At 35.6% G+C, this 26,116-nt stretch overlaps 1 protein-coding gene across 1 annotated transcript in view; it reads right to left on the reverse strand.

The window, feature by feature from the left end:
- The window catches only part of Tsp74F (Tetraspanin 74F), a 230,465-nt gene that overhangs the window by 77,441 nt on the left and 126,908 nt on the right, over positions 1-26,116 (reverse strand). The window contains exons 3-4 of the mRNA XM_090414691.1: positions 21,926-22,117; positions 2,734-2,808 (exon numbers count right to left, since the gene is read on the reverse strand). Coding sequence (XP_090270817.1) covers positions 2,734-2,808; positions 21,926-22,117 — 267 coding nt within the window. The remainder of the gene's footprint in view (positions 1-2,733; positions 2,809-21,925; positions 22,118-26,116) is intronic.

A 26,116-nucleotide genomic window follows, 5' to 3' on the forward strand; every position in this document is an offset into this window, starting at 1 on the left:
CCCTCTCGTCGTTTTAATAAAAATGTCAATTTTGTCCCGTTTTTAATAAAAACTATAAATACACTTTATTGGTCAATCATAAATTATTATTCATAACCTATAATCGTTTATTAACAGCATGGATACCAGTAATTTGTATAACCATGGAGTTGCATTGTTCGATATCTGCAGTGATTTGTTCAGAGAAAAAAAAAATAAAATAAAATAAAAATAAATACATGTGAAGAGCCTGTGTAGCTCAGCGGATGTGGCATAAGGTATATGTAAACAGCGCTTAACACTTCATGATAAATTAATAATGTATAATCCCAACTATATCTGTATAATCCAAACTGTATAATCCAAATGTATAATGTACAATCCAAAATGTTCACAGCCAAATGTAAAAGTGTCAAGTCAAACATAACAAAGGGCTAAGTTATGTTACATTAAAAGAAAAATACTGCTCAACTCATGTAAAAAGGACTGTAGGAAGAAGTAGACACTGAGCAGATTACTGATGTTAAAAATAAGGAAAAATAAATTGTACATAATATATTATTAAGACCAAGAATGTAAATCAAAATGCCAATCAAAATAAGCATTCTATGTACAAATGTATATATATTTATTTGGAATGTATGTAGATGCTTTATGGTTAATAAAATATTACTCAGCGGATGTGGCATTTGCACACCGCCGCGCTTGGCCGCACGAAGGAAGGCTTGGTTTCGAGTCTAGTCGGCGACTAGAGGAAATTTTTCTAAGCCTTTTTTCGACCGGTTCCCGAGTTAGTCGATCTCTGGCACGGGCAAGCAGGTTTTTCCTCCCGGAAACTCGGGTTTTTCGTCCTGTAAACTCAAGAAAATCGACCGTAGAACCCACATTATTTCAGACATTAAATATATTGTGTTAGTGTTAGGGACCACGAGATGGCGGCACATTTGAGCCGTCTCTCTTCACTGCGTACCGCTTAATTAGTGATAGCCTTGGGCCATCTGTCTCTGATTGGGTACCAGTGGAGATTGAACTGCCCACTCAGTCTCCAAAAAGGTTAGATAGGGCTAAATGGCCTCGCCTACTCCCATATACGGGAATAAAAAGGCGTTAGCTGATTTTTTTGTTTTTTTATAAATACATGTTGGCAACACTTGCACGTCTCACACGCGGCGGCTGTTCTGCTGTAGCGTTAGTTTTTGTTTTGCCTGTATGCTAACCGATGGCTTTGTTATTCAATGCCAGTGATTTAAAGTTCATATTTTTTAAAGTTTTAATCTTATTTTTTAAAGCTTTAAGTCTATCAATGTCAAAGAGGCGAAACTGCAATTTTAATAATGATCTCCAGAAAGAATTCAAATTTATTAAATTGCACAAGCTGTGTAGTGCTGGAACAAAATTGGTATGCCACCATTGTAATGTCCATTTTCCCGTTACTCATGGAGGTAAAAGCGACATCAACCAACATCCACATAGCCAGAAACATAGGGATGCTGAAAAGACTCTGGCTTCAGTTAAAAACATCAGCTCGTTTATGGTGAGATGTGATGGTAATAGGGAAAGCGATAAAATTGCAGCAAGTGAAGCTCTTGCTGCTTATCATACTGTGCGTCACTGCCAATGTTTTCGTGCAAATGATTGCTTGTCGACATTGATAAACAATATTTATGATCCAAAATTTTCTTCAGTGCATACCAAATCAGAAGCAATAATTACCAACGTTTTATCTTCATACATATTGGGCGAAGTGATAGGGGATTTAAATAAAACAAAAAGCATTATAGTCAGTTTAGATGCATCAAACAAAAGAGATCAAACTTTTTCCAATCGTTGTGAGGTACTTTTTGCCACATTGTGGTGTTCAAGACAAAATTATACTTTATTTAGTTTTGGTGATTGCAAAAGATTTGCAAAAAATAATGTGTGGCAAAAACTTGAAACTGAACTGAAGAGGCAAATTATCGGTATTGGTTGTGGGGCACATGTTATACACAGTTGTCTCCAGTGTATAACATGTGCTTACCGTTTACCAATATATATACAAAGTCAGAGTTGAAGAACAGAAAAAAATTTATGACTTTACAGGAAACAATTACGCTAAATTGTTAGAGCATGGAAATACAAGATTTATGTCCTTGGGTCCATCAATTGAGAGAATTTTAAGCATGTTTGATGGGCTTCATTCTTATTTTCTTTCTCAAGAAAATAAGCACGCCCCGTTATGTTGCGAAAATTGTTTGACGATCCCTGTTTGAAATTGTGTTTGTCATTTGCAAGAGATTAAGTGTCTGTATTCCAAACATACATAAGTTTAATTGAAAAAGATAATATTTCAGCTACAAAAGTAACGATGAACATTGAAAATCTTGTAAACAATTTACAGTTCAGAACCGCGTCCCGTTTTCGCCATCCCAATGTTCCGTTTTGGTCTCAAGGAAATATGGTCAGCCTAATTATTAGTGAAACTTAAAAAGTTATTCAGCAGATTTTTTTGACTTTAGGTTATACCATGCAGCAGTTATTTGCTGCATGGTATAACCTAAATATGCTGAAATGTTTGAAGTCTACTCAGTTTCTAGATTCCAAATGTGACGCGAAGTCGAGGATGGATTAATCCTCGTCTAATAATGATTTTCTATTCTTAAAAGGAAAGCTAGTTGTTTTAAGCCATTGGAATTTAAAAACGTTAAGGACTACATAAAATGCAGTCACAATACTTAAAAAAAAAGAATACTCATCACTCAAATCAACTCATACCTCGTTCCTGAAAACGTATCCCAGAATTCCTCCAACGAGCATCGTGATGAAAATCATGAAGAGGATAATGAAAAACTGAAAGAATTAAAAACAGTAAATTCATCACAACAGTGACTAAATAAATACAATTATAAATACATAAAAAATTTAACGTTCTTTTTTTTTTTCAAATCTAGTTTACAATACTGAGAAAACAAATAGCAATATATAGGAAAAAAATTAATAGCAAATTTCATTACTTTTTACATTGATGAGGCTTTCTTTAAGACGTGTATGTGGACCGACAATAGAGAATCTACAATCTGATAGGGATTTTGCGTATGTCCAATTATTTTATGGAACTTGTTTATTACGTTGCTAAACGATGTTTTTTAATATGTGTGAAATAAATGAAGAATAAGAAATAAAGAATGACAATCATTAATACGAATAATTACTTGAGAAGTGGATAAATTTAAAAGCAGTATTAAAATACCAGATAAAATTCAGAATCTGATCTCAGTATGAACTACTGGTAACTATGTTCAGAAAAGGAAATTTCCATACCACTTCCGAAGGGAAAAAAGGAACGGGTGGAACGCATAATTTCCAGTTATATGATAAAGAGTCCAGGATTTAGAATTAACTCGGTTAATTAAGGCCACGAGACTAGTATTAGATTCTATTGATGCGCACGTTCGCTGACAGTTTGTTGCTTTGAGGAAATACAAGCGTCGCATATGAAAGAGTTCAAATTCTTAGTCGAAGATAATCCAAGAATCTTAATTTACACACTGACATGTTTTTCAGGCCATTCCAGGAGGTATGTTAAGACTTATGGCCGAAGCAACTAAGGATACGGGCCTGCGTATTATATTAATTATGAATGCTCTTCTGGCCGGGTTGTCTTGTGGGACGACTACACCGAATTTTCTTGAGAAAATTCCATGCTATCTCAGGCCTTAAAGAAAATGAAGTAGCAATTTCAGACTTAGAGATCAATTAGAAGCTAATGACCAGGGCCAAAGGAAGCGGGCATGCAGAGCATGCACCTCAAAACATATCATAATATGTTTTGAACAACTAAAAAACATATGATAATTTTAATTTCTTGTATAGATTACTACAAATTAATAACGAAGATTTACGAAAAAATTGTGACGATTTAGAGATTCTCTTGAAGGACTGCGACAATAAAGACGTAAATGCAATAGAACTGCATGACGAGTTATGTGCTTTCCGGGATATTTTTCGGAAGGATAATTTAAAATATTCAAAAGCCCTTTCGATATTCTTAATTTTATTGTGTCCAATAATTTATCTTTCCCTAACTTTTCAATTGCTTTAAGAATACTATTAACCTTACCTGTTAGTGTAGCGAGCGGAGAACGTTCCTTTTCCAAGTTGAAATTGATTAAAGCCTACTTAAGAACAAGAATATCACAAAAAAGGCTTGTTAGTTTGGCGTTAATAGCTATTGAAAATTATATATGTGCGGAATTAAACGTTAAGACCATTATTTCAATTTTGTGAAGATGAAATCAAAAACCTTGAAATTTTAATAAAAAAAATTTCAAGTATATGTATGTAATTTAATTTATTTTCTGTTAAGATGTCATTTTTTGAATACTTATATTAAATGTTCTAATTATTTCTGAATTCTTTTATTTTCTCATCTATTTTGAGTTTCTTTTATTTTTCTAAAAGATAGTTCCACTTCTAAAAATTATTTAAAAAATTTTTAGAAGTTACTAAGAATTTAATAACTTGTAAAATGCAAGAATTTTTTAAACTTTAGTTCAAATAAATTTTAACTTTAATTAAAATTCATTTTAATTTTGTTAGCGATTCGGGTCGGTGAGAAGGCTATAATCCTGTATCATTATATTCAACGATTAAAGTGAAGTGGCTTTATCAAAATTTGCTTTAACTTTTGAGAATTTTTTGAATATTCTGGTTTTTAACGATTATCCTGCCTAGCCAACACCCCCAGTTCGTTACATTTAGCGAACCAACGTGTGGCTGTTCCGTCAAAATTTATTTAAGAAATTTCAAATAATTAAAATTTTTATTATCGTAAAAGAATCACACTCTCCCGGATCGTTACAGGGGCACTTAGATAGAAATTGCATGCCGGCGCCAAAGACCCTAGCGCCGGCTCTGCTAATGACCAAGTAATTTTACAGACTCATTAATCGAAAAGATCAAAAGAAGACAACTTCAGTGGTACGGACATGTCGAGAGAATGCCATAAAAAAAGACTACCAAACTTTGCTCTATATGCAAGAATAAAAGAAAAAGAAAACCAAGAACTAAACGGATAAAAATAATAAAGGTCAACTCTGGATTACAAAGATATAGACAGCTCACGAGCCACGCAAGAAACCGAGACTCCTGGATGTTGTTGTGGAAACATGGAAGACTCAACCCGTCCCCGACGGAAGAGAACAGTAAGTGCACGAAAGAGAATTATTCTAATTCACTATTCAGATAGAATGAATTGTCAGTATTTCGTGATGTCATAGAAGCATTCTCGTGGTTACAGTATAGGGCCGATGCGCATGCAGGAAATTCAAAGTAGGAATGGCTATACACAGAGCCGGCGCTAGGGTCTTTGTCGCCCGCATGCAATGTCTATCTAAGCGCCCCTGTAACGATCCAGGCGTGTGTGGTTCTTTTACAATAATAAAAATTTAAATTATTTGAAATTTCTTAAATAAATTTTGACAGAACAGCCACACGTTGGTTCGCTAAATGTAACGAACCGGGGGTGTTGACTAGGCAGCATAATCATTAAAACCAAAATATTAAAAAAAAAATTCTCAAAAGTTAAAGCAAATTTTGATAAAGCCACTTCACTTTAATCATTGATTATAATGATACAGGGATTATAGCCTTGTCACCGACCCAAATCGCTAACAAAATTAAAATGAATTTTAATTAAAGTTAAAATTTATTTGAACTAAAGTTTAAAAAATTCTTGCATTTTACTAAATTCTTAGTAAGTTATAAAAATTATTAAAAAAATTTTACAAGTGGAACTATCTTTTAGGAAAAAAAAAAGAAACTCAAGATAGATGAGAAAATAAGAAAAGAATTCAGAAATAATAATTAGAACATTTTATTAATATAAGTATTAAAAAAATAAAATCTTTACAGAATAACAGAAAATAAATTAAATTACATAAATATACTTGAAATTTTTTTATTAAAATTTTAGGGTTCTTGGTTTCATATTCACCAAATTAGAAATAATGGTCTTAACGTCTAATTCTGCACATATATCATTTTCAATAGCTATTAACGCCAAACTAACAAGCCTTTTTTGTGACATTCTTGTTCTTAAGTAGGTTTTAATCAATTTCAACTTGGAAAAGGAACGTTCACCGCTCGCTACACTAGCAGGTAAGGTTAATAGTATTCTTAAAGCAATTGAAAAGTTAGGGAAAGATAAATTATTGGACACAATAAAATTAAGAATATCGAAAGGGTTTTAAATATTTAAATTATCCTTTCGAAAAATATCCCGGAAAGCACATAACTCGTTATATAGTTCTCTTGCATTTACGTCTTTATTGTCTCTGTCCATCAAGAGAATCTCTAAATCGTCACAATTTTTTTTGTAAATCTTCGTTATTAATTTGTAGTAATCTATACAATAAATTGAAATTATCATAATATGTTTTTAGTTGTTCTAAACGTTCTATTAACGAACACATTGCAACGTCTATAAGTGTATAAAACGCATTCACTCTAAATTTATCTTCTGGCGACTGTTGCGTTTCGTCATGATGCTCGTAGTCAAATTGTCGTGCCTTCTTTCGTCGTGGAACTTCCGTACCAGTTTTAAATTCTTGTTCTCCATCCACCTCTTCACTCAGTTCTTTTGCCGTTTTTAGAACTTCTTTAAAATTTGTATCTGATTGATACTCTTGTAAGAATATTTTTAAGTTTTCGATAGATACTAAAGCAAGTGTAATGTTCATGGTTTTGTCTTGAAGCATTTTACTCACAGGGTTTATTCTGTTAAGTAAATCATGCCAAGTTATAAGAGAGCAAATAAATTTGTAGTCCTTTATTTTAGCATAATCTTTGTGCTTCATGCTGAGTTTCTTTATTAACATTTTCATTATTTAATATTTCAAAAAGTGCATCATAAATTTCTCCTAACTGATATCGCAGAGGGCGGATTGCATTAATTTTACTTTCCCATCGCGTTTCTGATAGCTGTTTCAATGTTAGTTTTTTTACGAACTTTAAAAGGCCCATCGTTTGTAAGAGAATGAAAAAAAATTTATATTTCTTGAATAATTGCAAAGAAACTAATTGTGTCTGCATTCACTTTGGCTGCATCGTTAATGATTAAATTTAGAGTATGAGCAGCACATGGCACGTAAAACGCTCGAGGATTTTTGTTCAAAATCAAATTTTGGAGCCCATATTTTTTCCCTTTCATATTTGCCCAATTTCATACCCTTGACCTCGCATGTCTTCAATGGGAATGTTCCATTTTTCCAGTTGTTCCATTATTGTTGCACATAAACCACATCCTGTGGAATCTGATATATCTGCAAAACCTAAAACGTTTTCCCTGATCTTGACAAGTCCATTGTCACAGGAAACAAAGCGAATAATAATAATGGTCATTTGTTCTGTTTTACTTGCATCAGGTGTGCAGTTTAAAATTATGGAATAATATATAGATTTTCGAATTTATAATAAAATTGTATCCCTGATTGCGTTACTTAAAGTTTCCAATATTTCATTTTGACTGTCTTGACTCAAATAGTGTACCCTATTGTATTCGTTGTAGGGACCTTTCAACATGAGTTTCCATAACGGAATCAAACATATCCAACAGTTCGACTAATTTTAAAAAATTGCCGTTACTCCTTTCATATAATTTATCACATGATCGGCGAAAAGCTAAATTTTGACTGCCAAGGAATTTTATAATTTCAATCAAGCATTCTAAAACACTTGTCCAATGTTTCTTTTCCATTTCATACATGCTTTGAGTCTGGAAATCAATAGTAGTTTTGTTTTTTTAAATTTTTATCAAGTTCCTTCCATTTAAAGAAATTTTTCATGTGAGTTAAACTAGTCTTGTGTCTATGTAAAGTTGTACTTATATTTATTCAATCGTTATAACCTTCTACAAGACTCAGTAGGTGATTCAGTTGATTTAGTAGGTTCGACAAGTTTGCAACAAAAGCAAAAAACAGAATTTAAAGTTTTGGAATAAATGAGCCATGTTCTTGGCATGAGCTCCCGTTTTCCATTTTTCTATTGTAATACGTGTCGCCAAATTTACGACCATATGTATCTACGGGATATATTATTTTTTTCTTTTGAACAGGCCCCATTTCAATTAAAACAGCTCGTAATTTTTCATCAATATTTCCCGATTCACCTGGATCTTCTAATTTTACAGAGACTAGCAATGTGTTAGTTTCGTGGTCAACTACAACTAAATCTTGTTGTAGTTGACTAAATCCTATTTTTCACTTAAGTCATGTTCAATAACTGCAATAGTACTTTCATGAAAACTGGATGATATGCACGGTTATTCAACTCTGATTTCTGATGTATCGAGTTGGTTACAATCTGCATGAGAATATTTTAATATTTTAACAAATTTATTAAGAGCCCCAGTTTGTTTCTTAATATCTGCTTCTTTCGCAGCATGACGCTTACGATTTTGTGCACTGAATAACTTTTTGGTTTTTTGTTCAATAGTAGTTTTGTTTTTTAAATTTTATCAAGTTCCTTCCATTTTAAGAAATTTTTCACGTGAGCTAAACTAGTCTCATGTCTATGCAAAGTTGTACTTACATTTCTCCAGTCATTATAACCTTCTACAAGACTACTTGATTCAGTAGGTGCGAAAAGTTTGCAACAAAAGCAAAAAACAGAATTTAAAGTTTCGGAATAAATGAGCCATGTTCTTGGCACGAGCTTCACATTTTCCATTTTTCTATTATAATACGTGTCGCCAAATTTAGGACCATATGTATCTCTGGGATATATTATATTTTTCTTTTGAACAGGCCCCATTTCAATTAAAACAACTCGTAATTTTTCATCAGTATTTCCCCATTCGCCTGCATCTTCTAAATTTACAGAGACTAACAATGTGCTAGTTTCGTGGTCAACTACAACTAAATCTTCTCCTAACTGTTTTTCACTTAAATCCTTGAACTTAAATACAATCTGCATCAGAATATTTTAATAAATTTATTAAGAGCCCCAGTTTGTTTCTTAATATCTGCTTTTTTCGCAACATGACGCTTACGATTTTGTGCTACAGATAACTTTTTTAATTTTTGATTCCATTTCTATTTTATACCCACAAGAAATTATTACACAACACGACACAGATACAAAACAATCTGCACTGCACTACTGTCAGTAGCCTACTGAGATGTGTACTGTTATAAATCTACTGTTGCTATCCTGTCATTACTGCGACATTGTAAAATTTTATTATTATTTTAACTTTGTATACTTGTAATTTCTATTAATTACTTGTGATGTCTTTTTTCTTAACTTTATAATTTATTCTCCATTATTCTAATGTAGCTGCGTGCTTTATCTCTCTCAGAATTTCTCTTGTTTATATTATTACGTGCTATGTTTACAAGAAAGTCAAATAACATTTATTTACATTACTATGAAATGTACACGAATTTAAACATTAGGGAGATTTCTTTCTCCATCGTTCGATAAAACTCTTTAGCAAAATTTAGAACCTTTTTTCTTCAACTTATACTTTCTTTAACACAAAACGTTATCTACTCTCAGTTTACAAATTTTACTTATTAAACTCCAAGCTTACTCGCAAAGAGGTTACCTTAATCTCTCTGTTAAGTTATCTTTACAAATTTGATATCAACTTCTAACATGCCAACTGATTCTCTTAAGGACACTTCTTAACCCTATTAAACATTAAACATATATCTTAAAAGTCTTTCCAATACAACTATAAGAGAAATTATATAAAAGTTTTGAACTTACAAAGGCTCTGTATCTCACAATTAGTCAAAAGTCTTTCACTAAAAGTTCTATGGCAATTCTTTCATCTCAGATCTTCATCTGGAATTTTGGCTATATCAATTGGGAATGTAGCGGGACTCGTATAGTTCCGGAAAAATGTTATTCTCCCACGACGAAGAGAAAAACTTACGAGCGAAGGTACTTCAGGAAATTTGCCTTGCCTTTTCTCCTCTACTTGGGCTCGTCGAAAATGCTTGGACAACTGCCGGCCAAAGTAGCTTGAATTGCTGCCTCTAAGAAACTGAAAATGCTGCCTCCAAGAAAAATGAAACTGTTGTCAACTGTCAATCAGGATCCCTCTGGACTGGAAACGTTTCTCTTCTACAGCGTTTGGGACTTCTCCTTTCGGCAATTTGAAAGCCCTGTCTGTGGCCTAGAAGTAGTTTCTCTCTAGCAATGTCTCGAACCGAGAAGCTCGTTTCTGGAGGCGGAAAACTCCTCTCTCAACCAACGTCTGGATCTGGGATGCTCTCTAATAATGTCTGGAATCGAGTAGCTCTGTCTCTCTTTGGCAACGTCTGGGACCAGGCAGCTTTAGCAATGTCTGGAACCAAGCTGCCTCCTCTTTGACAGTGTCTGGAACCAGGCAGCCTCTCTATGGACGTCTCTGGAACCGGGCCCCCCTCTACTTCTGCAGCAATCTCTGGATCCGTGCAGCCCCTTCTGTTTGCTTCAGTCCCTTTTTATTATACCTCCTCTGAGACCTTTCATGAAGTTTGGCAATCCCCAAAGAATCAGTATGATTCTTTCATCTTAAGTTTCAAGTTTGGCACACCTTTTGTTCTCCTCCACTTTCTTTTAATTTTAAGTTGCCAGCCATCGGAAAGTTGTTTGAACCTTTCTGACTGACTTAGCAGATGTTTACACTTAGAGCCTGCAAGCCTTTCTCATACAAACAAATTTTAATAACAATCTTTCTAATGCCACCAGGTAGATCTATTACATGCAGCTTCGGCGATATTAACATTGCCTTTGTTTTTAACACTAACATATTCTTATTAAAGCATATGTTTATTTTTACAATATTCACATGGGACTTAACCTAAGTAAACAATCGAATATAATGTGCTTTGGAATATTTAAGCTACAATCGAGTTTTTACAGTACCATATGATTGGTTACTTAGCAACAAATGTTTTGTACGAAAATTCGTTTCTGCGCATAAAAACCATTCACCGTTTCACTTTAGATTCTGGAGGCAAGCATTTAGCCTACTCTTGCTGCAAAATTATAAACAGCCGGCAATATACAATTTTTTAAAAAATTTTATTCGGTGTATCCGACCTTATTTATTTTAATATTGATCATTCTAAGAATTTTTTGTTTTGTTTTTATGATAAAAATTTTGTTTCTTAAAAATTAACTTATGACCCGTATCCCGGCGCCCCCTTCGTAGCGGCGCCCGCATGCACTGCATGCTCGCTTCCGCCGGCCGTGGTTATACAGTACTTAGCTTAGCAATGGCGTCCTTTTTTTAGGTTCTAATTAGTAGTCACCGATGTGGAGCATAAGGCCGTAAAACTACGCTTCCCGTATCATTAGGATTTCGAGGATTTTTTTTTTTTTTAATTCTGTGAATAGTATTCAGGGTTCTTTTAAAATATGGCCGAAACAACAGATATATGCCAAAGTTTTTATGTTCTGGCTGGTTTGCGGGATAATATTTTGACAACTACCTTGCTATCACTTGAAAAGCACTTAAAGTTCGGGGTAGTATCCAGAGCATGGTGTACTAGGCCCGACTGTTCATAGTTATTTCGGGGGATATAATTACTCAAGTGACTTCATATGAAATGTGATCTGTTAAGTTGTTTAAATCATTCCCCCCCCCCCCAATGTTGAGTATAAGCTTAGTAATGTAGAAGTTCCATGTTTTTGAGCAGCGAAGTTTCTAGGATTATGTAAAAATATAAAATAAAAGACCTTGCCTTATCTTTTAAACATTTTTTTTTTTACTCACAACTTGTATAAAAAGATCACTGGAAAGGTCAGATTTCTCTTCTATGGTCAACATAAATGATTGCATTTATAGCTTCCTTATTATGCAAAAAAAGGTAGTTTTTTTCCCCCTTCCCTCATAACTGCTTTATTTCAGAGCAATTAAATATTTGTACCAGCTTTCTAGGCTATCAAAAGTCCTCGGAAAAATGGAACGTGTAAATAACGTCTTTCATAATCAGTACCGCCCCTTTTATTCAGTTATTTCTTCTAAAAGCGTGTGTCACCGTATTCGCCTTGTATTACTAGGGATGCGACAGTTAATCATGGTTCTGAAATCTTTCAAGTTTCTGGTAATAAAATATAAGAAATTTGCAGTGTTTTGAAATTAAGTGTGTCTTAATTCTCTTTTCGTTAACCTGATCAGACGGCTTATCAGAAATGCCCGTAACTTCCGGTTAGTTGCCACGAATGCTCTCTCGTCCCCCCCCCCCCCCACTAATCTTATGAACAAATTACTGAGTGCATGGTTCTACCGAACTCAACGGATCTATTAACACGAAGACGAACAACACCGCCTATTCCTAACCAACTGATCTTCCTAACTCAATGAAACTACAGATACGTGCAGCACGCCTGCTTAGAACCATCAAAGGCATTATTGCTGTAACTGCAGGTTCCTTTATCTCCAAATCTAGGCATTACATTAATGCAACCAACTTATTTTCGTTTAGCAGCTAATATGACTAGCAGAAATCCTCTTCATGCTATTTAAATAATCCCAAATTTCAACTGTTTTTAATGTTAGTTATAGTGAGAATTTACGTAATTTTGATTTTTTTTAAAAAACTGAAAATAAAGAAAACACTTCGTTTAATTACATAAAAGTGTAATTTCTTGGAATTACAATGAACGTGCTTTGGAGAGTGTACTAGAAAATAGACGCTCATGGTCAGTAGATAAGTCACAACCGGAATTTCATACTTAGGATATAGAATAGCAGCGATTTGAAAATGATGGGAGTTAAAAACTGTTAAGAGTATTAATAGGGATCCCATTTTTTGAAACAAAAAACCGGGACACAATAAATTTGGTAGAATTAAGGGTTAAGAGAAAGAAATTTTATTCATTAACATTATGTATTTAAAAAAAAAATATATATATATATATATATATATATATATATATTTGAATTATTAATGTAGATAACGTAAATGTTTATACATACATCAAATAAACAGAATTCTAATAACAATACTTAAACACGTTACACTTAAATCAAACATTAATAAGTATATGAAATATAAAGACATAGAATAAAGATATAAAATGTTAATATGTCAATAAAACGAGAACTACAATGTAAATACAATAAAATATAAACAACACGAACCTTGCGCGTATTGTGTAGATGCATAATATCTGAAATTATATGAAAAATAAATAAATTTATTTAATTTAATTTAAAAATTAAAAAAATTATAAATTTATAATAAAAATTAATTATAACAGATTTATAATTAATTTTTAATATATACCTCCTCTCTTCCTTATTCTGCCTTAGGTACATTACAGCTGGTCGTTGCCTGTCCCATTTTACTGCTACTTGCAGAATCATTAAATATATTTGGTCAATTCGATTAGATACGAAGATAGTATCTAATCGACTTAGATACTGTCTTCTATAGAGTATCTAAGTCGATTCTTAGATACTATATCGAAAAACTCTGCACATGGCATGTTTCTGTAATGGGTTTTAACAAGCATGATAGATTTAACTGTGTCCAGTTGCAAGCGATTCCTTTCATTTGTCCATAACGAATTCATCAATGAAAAAATTCGTTCAATAGAAGCATTTGATCCTGGTAAGGTCAAACAAAAATTTATAATTGAAGCTATTTCACTGTAAGTAATTTGTTCCTTTTTAAAATGACCAAAGATTTATTTCTTTCCACCTATCCTCAAGTTTACAACTGGCATTATTCCATTCATTAATTTTATACTCAGTTGCATACATTTTAACATGGCTGTACTCATCAAATAAGTTCTCTTCATTTAAGTTGAAATTTGGTAAGATGGTCTTAATTTCTTTGACACATTCCATTAAATTTTCCCAAGATACAGGTGTGTTCAAGCAAGCCCATTCCATTTTAGTAAATACACTAAACTGATTTTGAGTCCATTCTTGAATATATTGAATTGCAGTGAAGTAGAAATTGGAGATGTCTCTAAATGATGATTCAGTCATTAAACCTTCTTCACAAAGATTTTTCATTTCGATTTTCACTTCATTGGATAAATACTTCTCATTTTCACGCAATAAAATTTTCGTAATAAGAATGTCTATCTCTTTTTTTACCTCACAACCCGTAGCATATTCTCTTTCGATTCTGGATTGCCTCAGAAAACATTTTCATCTGATTTTTTAAAAATAGAAGATAAATGAAAGACTTCTTATCACTGAAAAACGTATTCAAAATAGTTGGACATTTATCTTGAGACAAGAAATAGGATTTAAGTCCATTGTACATTTCAATAAAACGAATTAAACATGGCTGCAGTGAAAGCCATCGTGTTTTGCTATGACCTAAAATAGTCTTGTAATCAGTTTCGACAAAATCGCAAAAAGATTTCAGACTTTCGACTCTGACAGTGAATTGGTGAAAATGCTGGAAAACTTTACCCAAAATTGTTGGAATATCTGTTGGTAAGATATCAGCAGTAATTTGTGCAGCATTATGTATAATGTGAGCTGCACAACCTACACCTATTAATTTTCTTTTTAACTAGTTTTGTAATTTAGTAAAAACATTCGTTTTACCTTTCCTTTTTAATCCACCAAAATTTGTGTTGGTATTATCTGCTGAAATGCCTATTATTTTTGGCCAGCATTTAAAATGTGATCACAAATTAATCAGAAGTTTCTCCAGGAAGGCTAGCAAATTCTAATATTTCTGTTGAAATTCCTTTATCAACAGTGAAATACCTCACATTGATAGGTACAATCTTAAGATCAACAAGATTAGATGCATCTATGGATATGCAACAATATTTTACATTCCTCAGATCTTCCAATATTTCACTTTTTACATGTAGTGATAAGACATTGGTACCTTGCACTTCGTTTGTGCACATGAAAATTTCTTATTCAAGACTTTTTTTAAAATAGAGGACGTACAATCCATAGATTGGAAACTGTGATTGTGTTTAACTGCATGAAAAACAAATGTAGCCTCTTGTGCAACCAACTCCATTTCTTGGCTACCTAACTTTTGATACCCAAAAAATGATGTCAATGATTGACTTGAACTTTTTGCAGACACAGCAGACTTATGATTTTTTGTATTGACATGGTCAGTTATATCTGCCTTACCTCCGTGGCCAAGGCCTGTGTAGCTCAGTGGAAGTGGCGCTTGCGTCCTCTGCGCTTGGCCGCTAGAAGTTAAACATAGGTTCTAGTCTAGTCGCCGACTGGAGGAACTTTTTCTAAGCCTATCTTCGACCGGTTCCCGAGTTAGTCGATCTCTGGCATGGGCAAGCGGGTGTTTTTCTCCCGGAAACTCGGGTTTTTCGTCCCATAAACACAAGAACATCGACCGTAGTACCCACATTATTTCAGACAGTGACATATCTTGTTAGGGTTAGGTCCAAGAGATGGCAGCACTTGTTTGCCAGCCTCTTCATCGGTGGCTGCTATAATTAGTGATAGACATGGGCCAGCTATCTCTGATTGGCTACCGGTGGAGATTGAACTGCCCACTCAGTCTCCAAAAGCTAGATAGGGTATAAAGGCCTCGCCTACTCCCTATTAAGGAATAAAAGGCGTTAGTTGATTTTTTTTTTAACCTCCGTGGCCAATGTTAAATTCTGCATGGCACACGCTACATTTCACTCTTGAGCTATCATCACAATCACTGCTTTTTGTTATGAAAATGAAAGGAAAAAGATCCTTCAATTTTTCATTGAAATTACATTTTCTTTTGGCATTTTGTAACAAACGGTATAACTTTATTAACTTAAAAAATACAATATTCACAATTAATCCGATAATGCAAGAATACGAAATGAACAGTTCAAATCTAGGTTATATCATATACCCTGTAGCGATATAAAAACAATTTAGCGCCTGACGCGTGAAGCTTATTTCGCCTAGCGTACGATATCCGACGGTCCGAAATGTTTCTCATTGGTTGAAAGAAAATGAACTATCGTGGCGCGTTAATATTCAAAAACATGTCGACCAATGAGAAACATTCGGACCGTCGGATATCGGAAGCTTGAGACAAGAGATTGCTAAAAATTTACGGCCGACCAGAAGAACGAAATAGATGCCGTGGTTGCTATTAGTTAAACATACAGTTGGGCAACTGTCTGCCTCATTCTGACATTCTTTTCTCCGGGTGAATAAAATGTATGGAACTAAATCGTTTTCCCAAAATTCTAACATTCTGGTAATTCACCGAACTACAAAATAAACATGTCTCTGCTTTTTGTTTTGTAAACATACATATTTAAAAGCACCCCAAAATATTACGACTTGTACTTATTCTTATTAGAAATGATAATATTTTTATATTCTAAAAAATCCGGAACATTTAGCGTCCCGAACTAAACATATCGGGACGCCGGGACAGAAGTAATAAAACCGGGACGTATAGGATCCCTAAGTATTAACAGATTCTGAAGTTACATAATGGCATACTCTATCATTATGGAATCTTGGGCCATCTAAAGCAGCGCTTCCCAAACTGTGTACCCCCCCCCCCCCCGGGACCGTTAGTTTTTGTTGAGGAGGGGCCGTGAAATAATGAAAACAAATTTAAAATGTATTAAGACTAAGTAGATATTTTTTTTATCTTACAATAAACGAATTTAATTTTTATCATTTCTTTTTTTTGTTATTTTTTATATTTTAATGGGAAAAAAATCATACATTGGTGTTTCACAAATTTTGCTTCCTGCGTATTTCGGCGCTTAATGAATATTAGTAAATATATGCTTATTCATATAAATTTCATTTTAAAAAAGGTATTGATAAGAAGCAAAAAAAAAAAAAAAAAAGAAGAAGAAAGAAAAGAGAAGCCTACAAACGCCAAATCTTGTGCTCATTTAAAACGGCCAAGTTTTGCGCACTTTAAATTAATGTTTCATTGCTAGTGTCAATAAATATTATAACAATATATATGTCAGTATTACTGATTTTTTTTTTCGATGGGGGCCGTGAAATATTTTAATTTTTCCAAAGGGATTTTTACATCCATAAGTTTGGGAAGCATAAGTTTGATCAATTTTATCTAAAGATCAAAGAGTTCTGATATTCATGAGCAAAAGGCAAATTTACTTCTTCAAAAATCATCATTAATCATTGCAATTCCCTTGTTCTTCCCAGAAATTGACTTAGCGCTAATTAAAGAGCACGAGGTGGAAATACCAACAGTTAAGTGTAAATGTCAAAGCTCATCTTAATTAATGGATCAATTTCGAAGCGACATTCGTTGGTATTTAGTTAAAAACATACAAAGCCATGATGCAGCGTTAGAGTGCAAAAGTTATGCAATTAAAGGACAGAAAGTGCGACCCCTTTCTTTCTTCTGGAAGTACATCTCTGTATAAATAAACAAAAAACCTGTTCCAGAAAAGAAAATTCAGGTTTTTAATGACAAAATTTGAAATATCATTTTATACTCAAGTAAGCAAATGGTGTTTGCATTGCAGACTTGCAAACTTTCGGCATGGTTTGTGCTGGTTAAACACTACTTACGACTTCAACTCCGTCCAAGGGTCAGTTTGTTTATTTGCCTTGTATTAATGCATTTTGATAAAGAAATTCGTTTGCCTGATGGCTCTTTGGAACTCGGTTCTCAGAGCTCAAACAAAAATTCCAGAACTTAGCACCTCGTTTGCGTATTGCATTCAAAATGCATTAATATGTTTTATGTGTAAAAAGGGAGGGTTCCCACTGATGACTCTTCAGGGGTATCGACAATTCCACGAAAGTGGTAGTTTAAGAATATTCACCAAGCATGTCATACACTTCATGGTGATTTTAAACGCATTCACCAGATGTTACAATGCAGCCCAAAACAGTCTTTCCGACAGGTTAATTTCCTGGTGACTTGTTAAATGGAGTTTCCACAGGGTTAGAAAGACCATCAAAAGGTTCGATTCTAGTCGGAACTTTCCCGAGTTGGTCAATATTTGGTTTGGACAAGTAGGATCCCCCTCCCCACAAACTCTGATTTTAATTCTGCATCTCAAAATCAACCGTAGAACTCACTCTTACAAGAATAAATGTTAGTATTTAGGGCCATGAGATGGCAGCAGTAGTCTGTCGTGTTCTCCACCCTCAAATTATTGGTTCATTGACGGCGCTGAACGCCCCGTCAACGAGCCAATCAGAGACTGGCTGCCTATCTGTATTCACAATGTTAGGGTTAAAGGAGCTCCACCCTTTGGGGAGTAAGAAGCATTATAGAAAATTTGTCAGCTACAGCTTTCAAAGACCACAGTTCACTGTTTTTCATCAAATACGAACGCTAAGAAGTAAGTTTCAGTGTCCACAACATTTAGCTTCACAGTACGTAGCAAAAAAAGTTAGATGGAAGGGTGCGACCCAAATAACTTCCTCGGCCAAACTCTTTTCATTAATGTGGCCTTTTATTCACATATTGGTATAGCGAACTGTTAGAAATGCGGAATTGAGCAGTAAAAACTGAATGCGGTGATCAAAAGGGTTCAGGTTAGTCCCTAACATGTGCTGCTGTTCGGAGTCAAGTTTCTTCAGGTCCGATCACATCTTTAGCTCATTTCTCTCGGTGGAAGATTCATTACTAGTAGAGCTGACTTAGTTCTAATCTCCTCACAACTGGCTAATTTTGATAGAATCATTTTCCAACCGGTTTCTCCAACATCGTACGCACTGCTCCTCTGAAAGTCCATGTTCCTGGTCAGTGGCTCAGAGGACGATTGTACTGCCACGCCACTGAGAAGTTTAAACATTAACGTCAATGGGCTTGATTTAGGGACTGCAGAAGACATCGCTTGCAGAGTTTCGAAGAGCCGACAGTGTTGCAGACTTGCTTAGAAGGATTAAAGTGACAATCGATACGATGTCAGAATAAGTTGCTTCAGTTGGTAATCGAACTGGAATATCGTAGGAATATGTGCAGGGAGCTGCTAACAGGATCAAGGAATTGTACTTAATGGACTTTGAATTCGAAAATATAAACATTGAATATGAATCTCACAAAGTAAGGTTGTATCGTACAGTACGTAGATGAGCTAAATGTTAGATACTGCACAAACTTTCCTTCAGAGACAAACGTACTTTTTTTTAACAAACCACTTCAGGCCTCCCATACGCAGGATGGCGGTCTCACAATGGGTGATGAACTCCTCTCCCGTGACATGTTAACGTAGTTAAAGATAATCCGACAAGTTTTCTCGATATTCAACTTAAGACATTCTATCCGCGACGGCTTAGTTAATTAAATTTAGGAAACTAATTTAAGACAACTTATATGGTTAACAAAGAAAAATTTTTTCACCTTGCGAGATACTTCTCATTTGATAGTATAACTTGTTGTACCCCGTTTACCGTACATTCCAATGAAAAATTTAACTACTACCTGTAGTTGTAAAGTAACTAGAAACTAAAAGTACGTGCTAATTAATTTTGTCCTCTCAAATGCAGCTTTTAAAGAGATAAACCCAAGCAACCATGTTGCCATTAGTCAAAACACGTTGAACGCATTTTTAGTTGCTTTCATATTAAACAAGAGCCTACGAGTCATTTAGAATAAGTACTTAAACTTCCGTCCATAAAAAATCCAAGCATCCTAGTATTCTCTACTACGACTATCGTTAGTAATCCATGTACTCTAGGAGGCGGGTAAAAGGAATTAATCACAAAATCAAGATATTGCATCAGCTGGAAGATTGTGATCGCTTTCATTAACTCCTTCAGACCAAGAATGCTTTTTCAATTTCTTTATGAATATTTTTATCTTTCCCGATTTCTGAATCAGCCAACTTTTCATTGCGGACCGGATGAACTTTTCATCCACTCCCCACACTAATTGCATCTGCAACCGTTACACAGCACTAAGGTTAGATTATCGGATGAAATTTTTTTTATGCTATTGGCTTTCGAGAACAACTAACGGTTCATGGCAGTCATGTGTATACATGTTTAATTTGTAGTGTTAATGAGGAACAGTTTCAAAAAAGGTGGAACCTTTCATACCGTCAGAATAGAAGATGCTTCGAGGCAATTCTTACATTTATGAATGGGAGTATTTCTTAGCAGTAGGATTTCTAATTTGACGCCCTATTTTCTTTGTATTGGAAACTGAGGAACGAAGTTTACATCTCATTTTATACTGCTCAGCTTAAAAACTCAAAATTGAAGACCGCCAGAATTCGAGTGCCAATTGCTCCATATAATGGGTAAGCAAAATGAGGGATGGGATTAAAGTGATATTTTCACAGTTTTTATTGTGTCTACTTCGATACATGTTTACAGTTTCTTAAATAAAAACGTCAATGAGGTCATTTACATTTTAGAATCGCCACCTCCGGTAGTCTTTATAATTAAGCGGAAGCGATACATTAAAACACTATCCCTTGAGAATTTCCATTCATGTTCCACTTGGAACAGCCGTACTGATCATACTGTCTTCCCAATAGACAAATTCTTCTATGTTCTGTAAATGAGTACGCTGTACGGTTCTTTACGTAGCACAAAACGCTCTCTATGGGTAAAAGAGCCCAAGCCAGATTTGGGCTAATGACCTTATGACAGTGCATACCACTTTTTGGTTTAAAATATGTTCCTTCTTTCACGGTATTTACCACTTTTCAAGGGGAAAAACTAAATGTAGTCAACTCCGATGAATCTCCACCTTATTTCAATGAGCTTATTCCAAGAACTATCTTTCACCAATCAGTATTGCTCCACATGGATCAATCCAAGATTCCCAAACAGTCAACCTGGAGTTTACGTTTTGGCCGAGACTTATCAAACGACTGGTCCCTAATTAGCAGCAGTCTAATTACTGGATTTTGGGATAAGGGTTTTACTCACACGACCTATATTTTTCTGACATATATGCACATGCTACTGAGGAACAAAATGGTTAAGAGAGTAATTCAAAAACTATACAAAATTCTTCGGAAGGGGGGGGGATTCATTTGTATGTTATGAGGATTGGTAGATAGTTGAGGAGAATGCATATATATTTGTAAGTAATGAAAGTAAGTAGACCAATTTTGTCCTCCTACCGACCTAAAAGGTATTAACAATGCCTTTTAACTGGAAAGATCCAGGTGGGGCCTTCCAGAATGCTTACAACCTATAAGTACTTTGTAATGAAAGCAAATTAAGCCGGTATCACACTGCGATTGCAGAGCTTTTTTTTCATACTGCAGAAGTAGCAAATGGATCAAAGGTCACACGCACTTCCGATATTATACACTGACCTCATTACTCCATATTGCCAAAGCATCTAATTCCAAAATCATCTGTTTTTGAGAGGTATGACGTATTAGTTGATGTTTCCACACATTCATTGACATTGCCAGTCATCATCAGCCTTCTGTCCACTGCTGGACGAAGCCCTCCCCCACCCATAGTCCTCCATTCAGTCCTATCTTGAACTTTTCTATGGCACTGAGTTCCAGCTATCTCTCTAATCTCATCCTCCCACCATCTATTCAACTAAAACAACGATGTTATTGTAGCTCTCTTTCTATTATAAGAAGTGTTACTTCTTCTAATATGATCTGATCAGCCTGGATCTTTCAATCGCTGTTGCGTCTTTCACCCATGCATTGCGCTTGCTATCTTGAATGGTAATACCGAGTAACAGTCTACTAAAAAATTGACCAACAAGTTGAACTACCAGAGGATAGTTCCACAATCCTCTGGTAGATCAACTTGTTTTTGTCAATATTTTAGCCAAATCTACATTTCACATTGCCATTAACTTAGCCTATTATGATTGTAAATACAGAAATGGTTGGTTTGGAACTACGAGTAATTCCCGTTCTTTGGAATGGCAGTTAATTAGGATCCTGTCAAAAGGAAAAACTGCTTGTGAGATTGAAAATACAAATTTCAAAGACAAACCGTTATCCACACAAACTGGTAGGAAGAATACAAATGCTAAAACCCAACAACTAAATGGTGCTATGAAATTACACAAATACATTCGCTTACCGTAAGTAGCATGCATTTGATTTCCTTGATTGCTCCTAAGAAGCCCAGAAACGAAATGATTGTGACGATGATGCCTGTGGCTATGAGAATGCTTGCGGAACTGATGTAGAGATCGCTGCCGAGCAGTCTCTCCATGAAGGATCTGTCTGCTAACGTCCATATTCCTACAGCGAATACGACTATGCCGCCTATCTAAGGTTAAACAAAAGTTCAATTATTAATAAACATTTATTTAATACATTTCATTATTTTTGAAGGCTGGTTTATAAGGCATAAATTTGTAAGAAAAAAGGAAACTAATTTTACCAATACTGTGAACACGTGATTTGCTCACACGTTAGTGAACTGATGGATGTATAGATTTCAGAGAGAGAGAGAGAGAGAGAGAGAGAGAGAGAGAGAGAGAGAGAGAGAGAGAGATGAAAATTTATAATTCAGTTGATTAAAAAAAAGGTAGTCTATGCAAATGGTGTGTATGCAATTTACTGTAATACGCGATCTGTTCTCAGTTAAGTATGTAACAAGATAAGGTGAAATATTTCCAGTTTCAAAGTAAACTGCAACTATCATGGCGATAGCTTAGAAGATAAAGTTATACATAGAAACGTGAAATAAAATTTAACGTTAAAAATCAGATTGAATACAAGATAAACACATTAATAACTAAACTGTTTCCAAAATCTCACTGGATGTTAACTAAGAACTGATAAGAAAACCGGAGCTTGAGGACCATGGCAAGGGCAACTGTCAATCCATGAAAGACGGACTGATACAGTTCTTCCTATCTTCCTTAATTAACTAGCATCCTCTTGGATAAATTATAATGCATAATTTTTTCCTATTTATTCGTATGGGGTTCCCCTCCTGTTCCTCCACCGTCCCTTAGGACTGGTTGAACCCTTAATCTTTCTTAGTGAGGATTTAAGTACGTATTTTATGACTGTAGATCCGTGTGTGTTCACGGGACCAGTTTCCCTGTTCTGACGGACGTAAAACCCCTCTACCTCCGCATGAGACCTGCTACCTCACCTTTTATCGAAAGATACCAGATTAAAAAAAAATTCCCATCCATTACGTTCCTCACGTAATGGACGGGAATCGAACCCAGGTCCTTCCGACCAAAGGGCTTCGATCTTTCTTCTAATCACAAATTAAACCAAATCATGGACACTCCATATGATGAGCTAGACTTCAAATAGCTATTGGCAGTCTTCAAGCATGTAGGTGGCCTGTTGCAAAGAAAATGGCCAGGAAAGGTAGCAATACACCAAATGGCAGAGGTTGAATCAGAGGACTACCAATCCCCTGACCCTCTCCTCAGCACTTCTCAAGATATCACCAGGGAGATTATGTCGCCAGCTCTCAACCAGCCCCTAGTTGACTCTACAGATTATCAGCAGAAAGAAGCGCAAGAAGGAGTCGCCAGCTGCAGAACCTGAAATAATACCTCAACCCTTGGAAAGAACAGCTCCAATGGACTTAACAGCACAACCTGATGAAAGAATAGAGACCGACTCCAGGGCACAACCCAAAGAGAGGAGTCCACCAATAATTTTAAGAACAAAAGAAAAATGGTCTTTAATTGCAGAGACGATGAAGAATACGAACATCAACTTTACATCAGCCAAGAGTACAGATGAAGGAATCCGGATTCAACCAGAAGGAACTTCGGACTACCGTCAGCTCACCAGACTTATGGACGAACTGAAAGTCCCATATCACACGTTTCAGCTTAAGAGTGAAAAAAATCTAAAAGCAGTTATCAGAGGTCTGGCTGAAACCATACCAGCTGAAGAAATAGCTACTGACCTCAGATCACAAGGCCTAGAGCCAATTAAGATTTCGCGCATGTACTGTGCAGACAAACGTCCCATGCCCCTGATTTTAGTTGAAATTAGTAAAGACCAGAGAGAAATATATGACCTAAAAATTGTCTGCAACCTGGTGATTAAGACAGAGCCTCTCAGAAGGAAGACATCTGCAGGTCAATGCCACCGCTGCTAGAAGTATGGGCATGCGCAGAAGCTTTGTAGAGCAGAGTACAAGTGCGTTAAATGTGGAGGCAATCACCCCTCTCATACATGTTCTAAACCACGCACTACTCCCGCCAAATGTGCAAATTGTGGTGGGCCGCATCCGGCGAATTACAAAGGTTGCTCATGCCATCCATCTAATATGTCTAAAGCTAGAGAAACAGGAGTCCCATCAACTCAGAAGCATGCTACACCTCTTACACCAGAAAACCCTTTGCGAGCTTCTACAAGTAACAGATCGTACACCTCAGTGGTTTCCTTACACACCAAATCAACAGAAACTATACCAAGCAGTCAAAACTTCGCTGCGATGCTTGCCGCCACTTTAGGAGAAATGTTAACAGATTTTAGCAAATCAAATCCCAACCAGGCTGATACAAACAGATTTCTTAAAAATACCCTAGTCATATTCTCAATCATTAATGGATAATCCGGCCATCACAATAAATTCCATACAGGTCGCATTTTGGAATGCTAATGGGCTCAGTAACAACATTATAGAACTTCAAGAATTTGCTGATCATTTCAAAATTGATATCCTATTAATCAGCGAGACTCATCTACGGCCCTATGATAATCCGAAGCTGAGGAATTACTCTTTAATTAGAAATGATAGACCTAATGCCAGAGGTGGAGGTACTGCAATCTTTATCAAGAAAAACATCCGTTACAATGAAATAAAAAAGATTCCTACAACTAATCTGGAAAAAACGGGCATAGAAATTCACACCATTAATGCAGGCATTTTAAAAATATATTCCGTTTATAACCCTCCAGACAGAACTCTGCTGTCCTCTGATCTTTCTCAGCTGTTTGACACTACGGAAGCAACAATAGTAGCAGGAGATCTAAATTCAAAGCATCCCTTATGGAATAGCAGGTGTGCCAATTACAACAGAAAATTCCTTCACAATTTTGCTAAGCTGAGAAATATTATCATCGCAAGTGCGATTGAACCAACACACTATGGAACACACGGAAGGCCTGATGTATTAGATATAGCCATATTCAAAAACATATCTCATCAATTCCAGCTGAAAGTGGTTAACGACCTCAGTTCGGACCATAACCCAGTACTTTTAAAACTGGGAGAGGATCCGGAACTTATTCCCAGTCAGTCATTTACTAATTTCACAAAATTCAAGGCTACAATTAACACTCTCATAGATTCAGTACCAAATATCTCTTCCCGTGAAGAAATTGACGCGGCAGTCAACAACCTGGAAAGCAAAATTCAAACTGGCTTAGCCGCAGCCTCTTCTATTTCCACTCCAGCTCAAGTAAACCTACTTCCAGAAGAAATCCTTGCTCTAATCAGAAACAAAAATAAAATCAGACGCCGCTTTCATAACACACTAGCTCCTCAAGACCGCCAAGAGCTGAACAGAGCATCAAACTTACTTCGCTACGCACTAAAAGATCACAGAAATCAACAATGGGAAAGAAAACTTTGTTCCCTGAAAACTGAAGATAACTCTTTATGGAAATTGGCAAAAACTCTCCATACAGATCGTTCCAATGTCAAGCCCATTCACGGAGAAAGAGCCATAATTTATAGAGACGATGAAAAGGCTGAAGCTCTTCAATTTCAGTGCAGTCCTAATTATGCGTATGCGGATTTGGTCTTCATAGAGAAAATTCACCGTCGAGTCCGTACTGCGCTCCGGCAGCCTAGCAGCCGTGAAAATATCTGTCCCACCTCGTCTAAAGAGGTCTACTCAATCATTAGGAAGCTAAACAACAAAAAAGCCCCTGGCCCAGATGAAATTAACAACAAAACAATCAAGGCCCTTCCGCACAAAGCTGTCATTTATGGCGAACGTTCCGCTCTACCTTACCAAACTTATTGACTCCTTTCTAAAATACTGGAAATTGCAGGTCAAGTTGAGAGGACTCAAATCCTCTTCAAAAAAAATCACTGTAGGTATTCCTCAATGGTCGCTACTCTCTCCGCTGCTTTTTAACATCTTCGTTGCTGACGTCCCTAACACGACATCAACCACCACAGCTTGCTATGCGGACCACATGGCAATTTTGAGTAGATTTCTAAGGCCGAACTTAGCTACGCAGCGCTTACAAACCGCAGCAACAAACCTAGAAAAATGGCTCAGAAAATGGAGAATAGCTGTGAATGCCGACAAAAGTACTGCCATTCTCT

This window comes from Typopeltis vanoorti, chromosome 25 (genome assembly GCF_054136105.1).
Source record: "Typopeltis vanoorti isolate ZY-2024b chromosome 25, IOZ_Tvanoo_1.0, whole genome shotgun sequence".
Classification (NCBI taxonomy): Eukaryota; Metazoa; Arthropoda; class Arachnida; order Uropygi; family Thelyphonidae; genus Typopeltis; species Typopeltis vanoorti.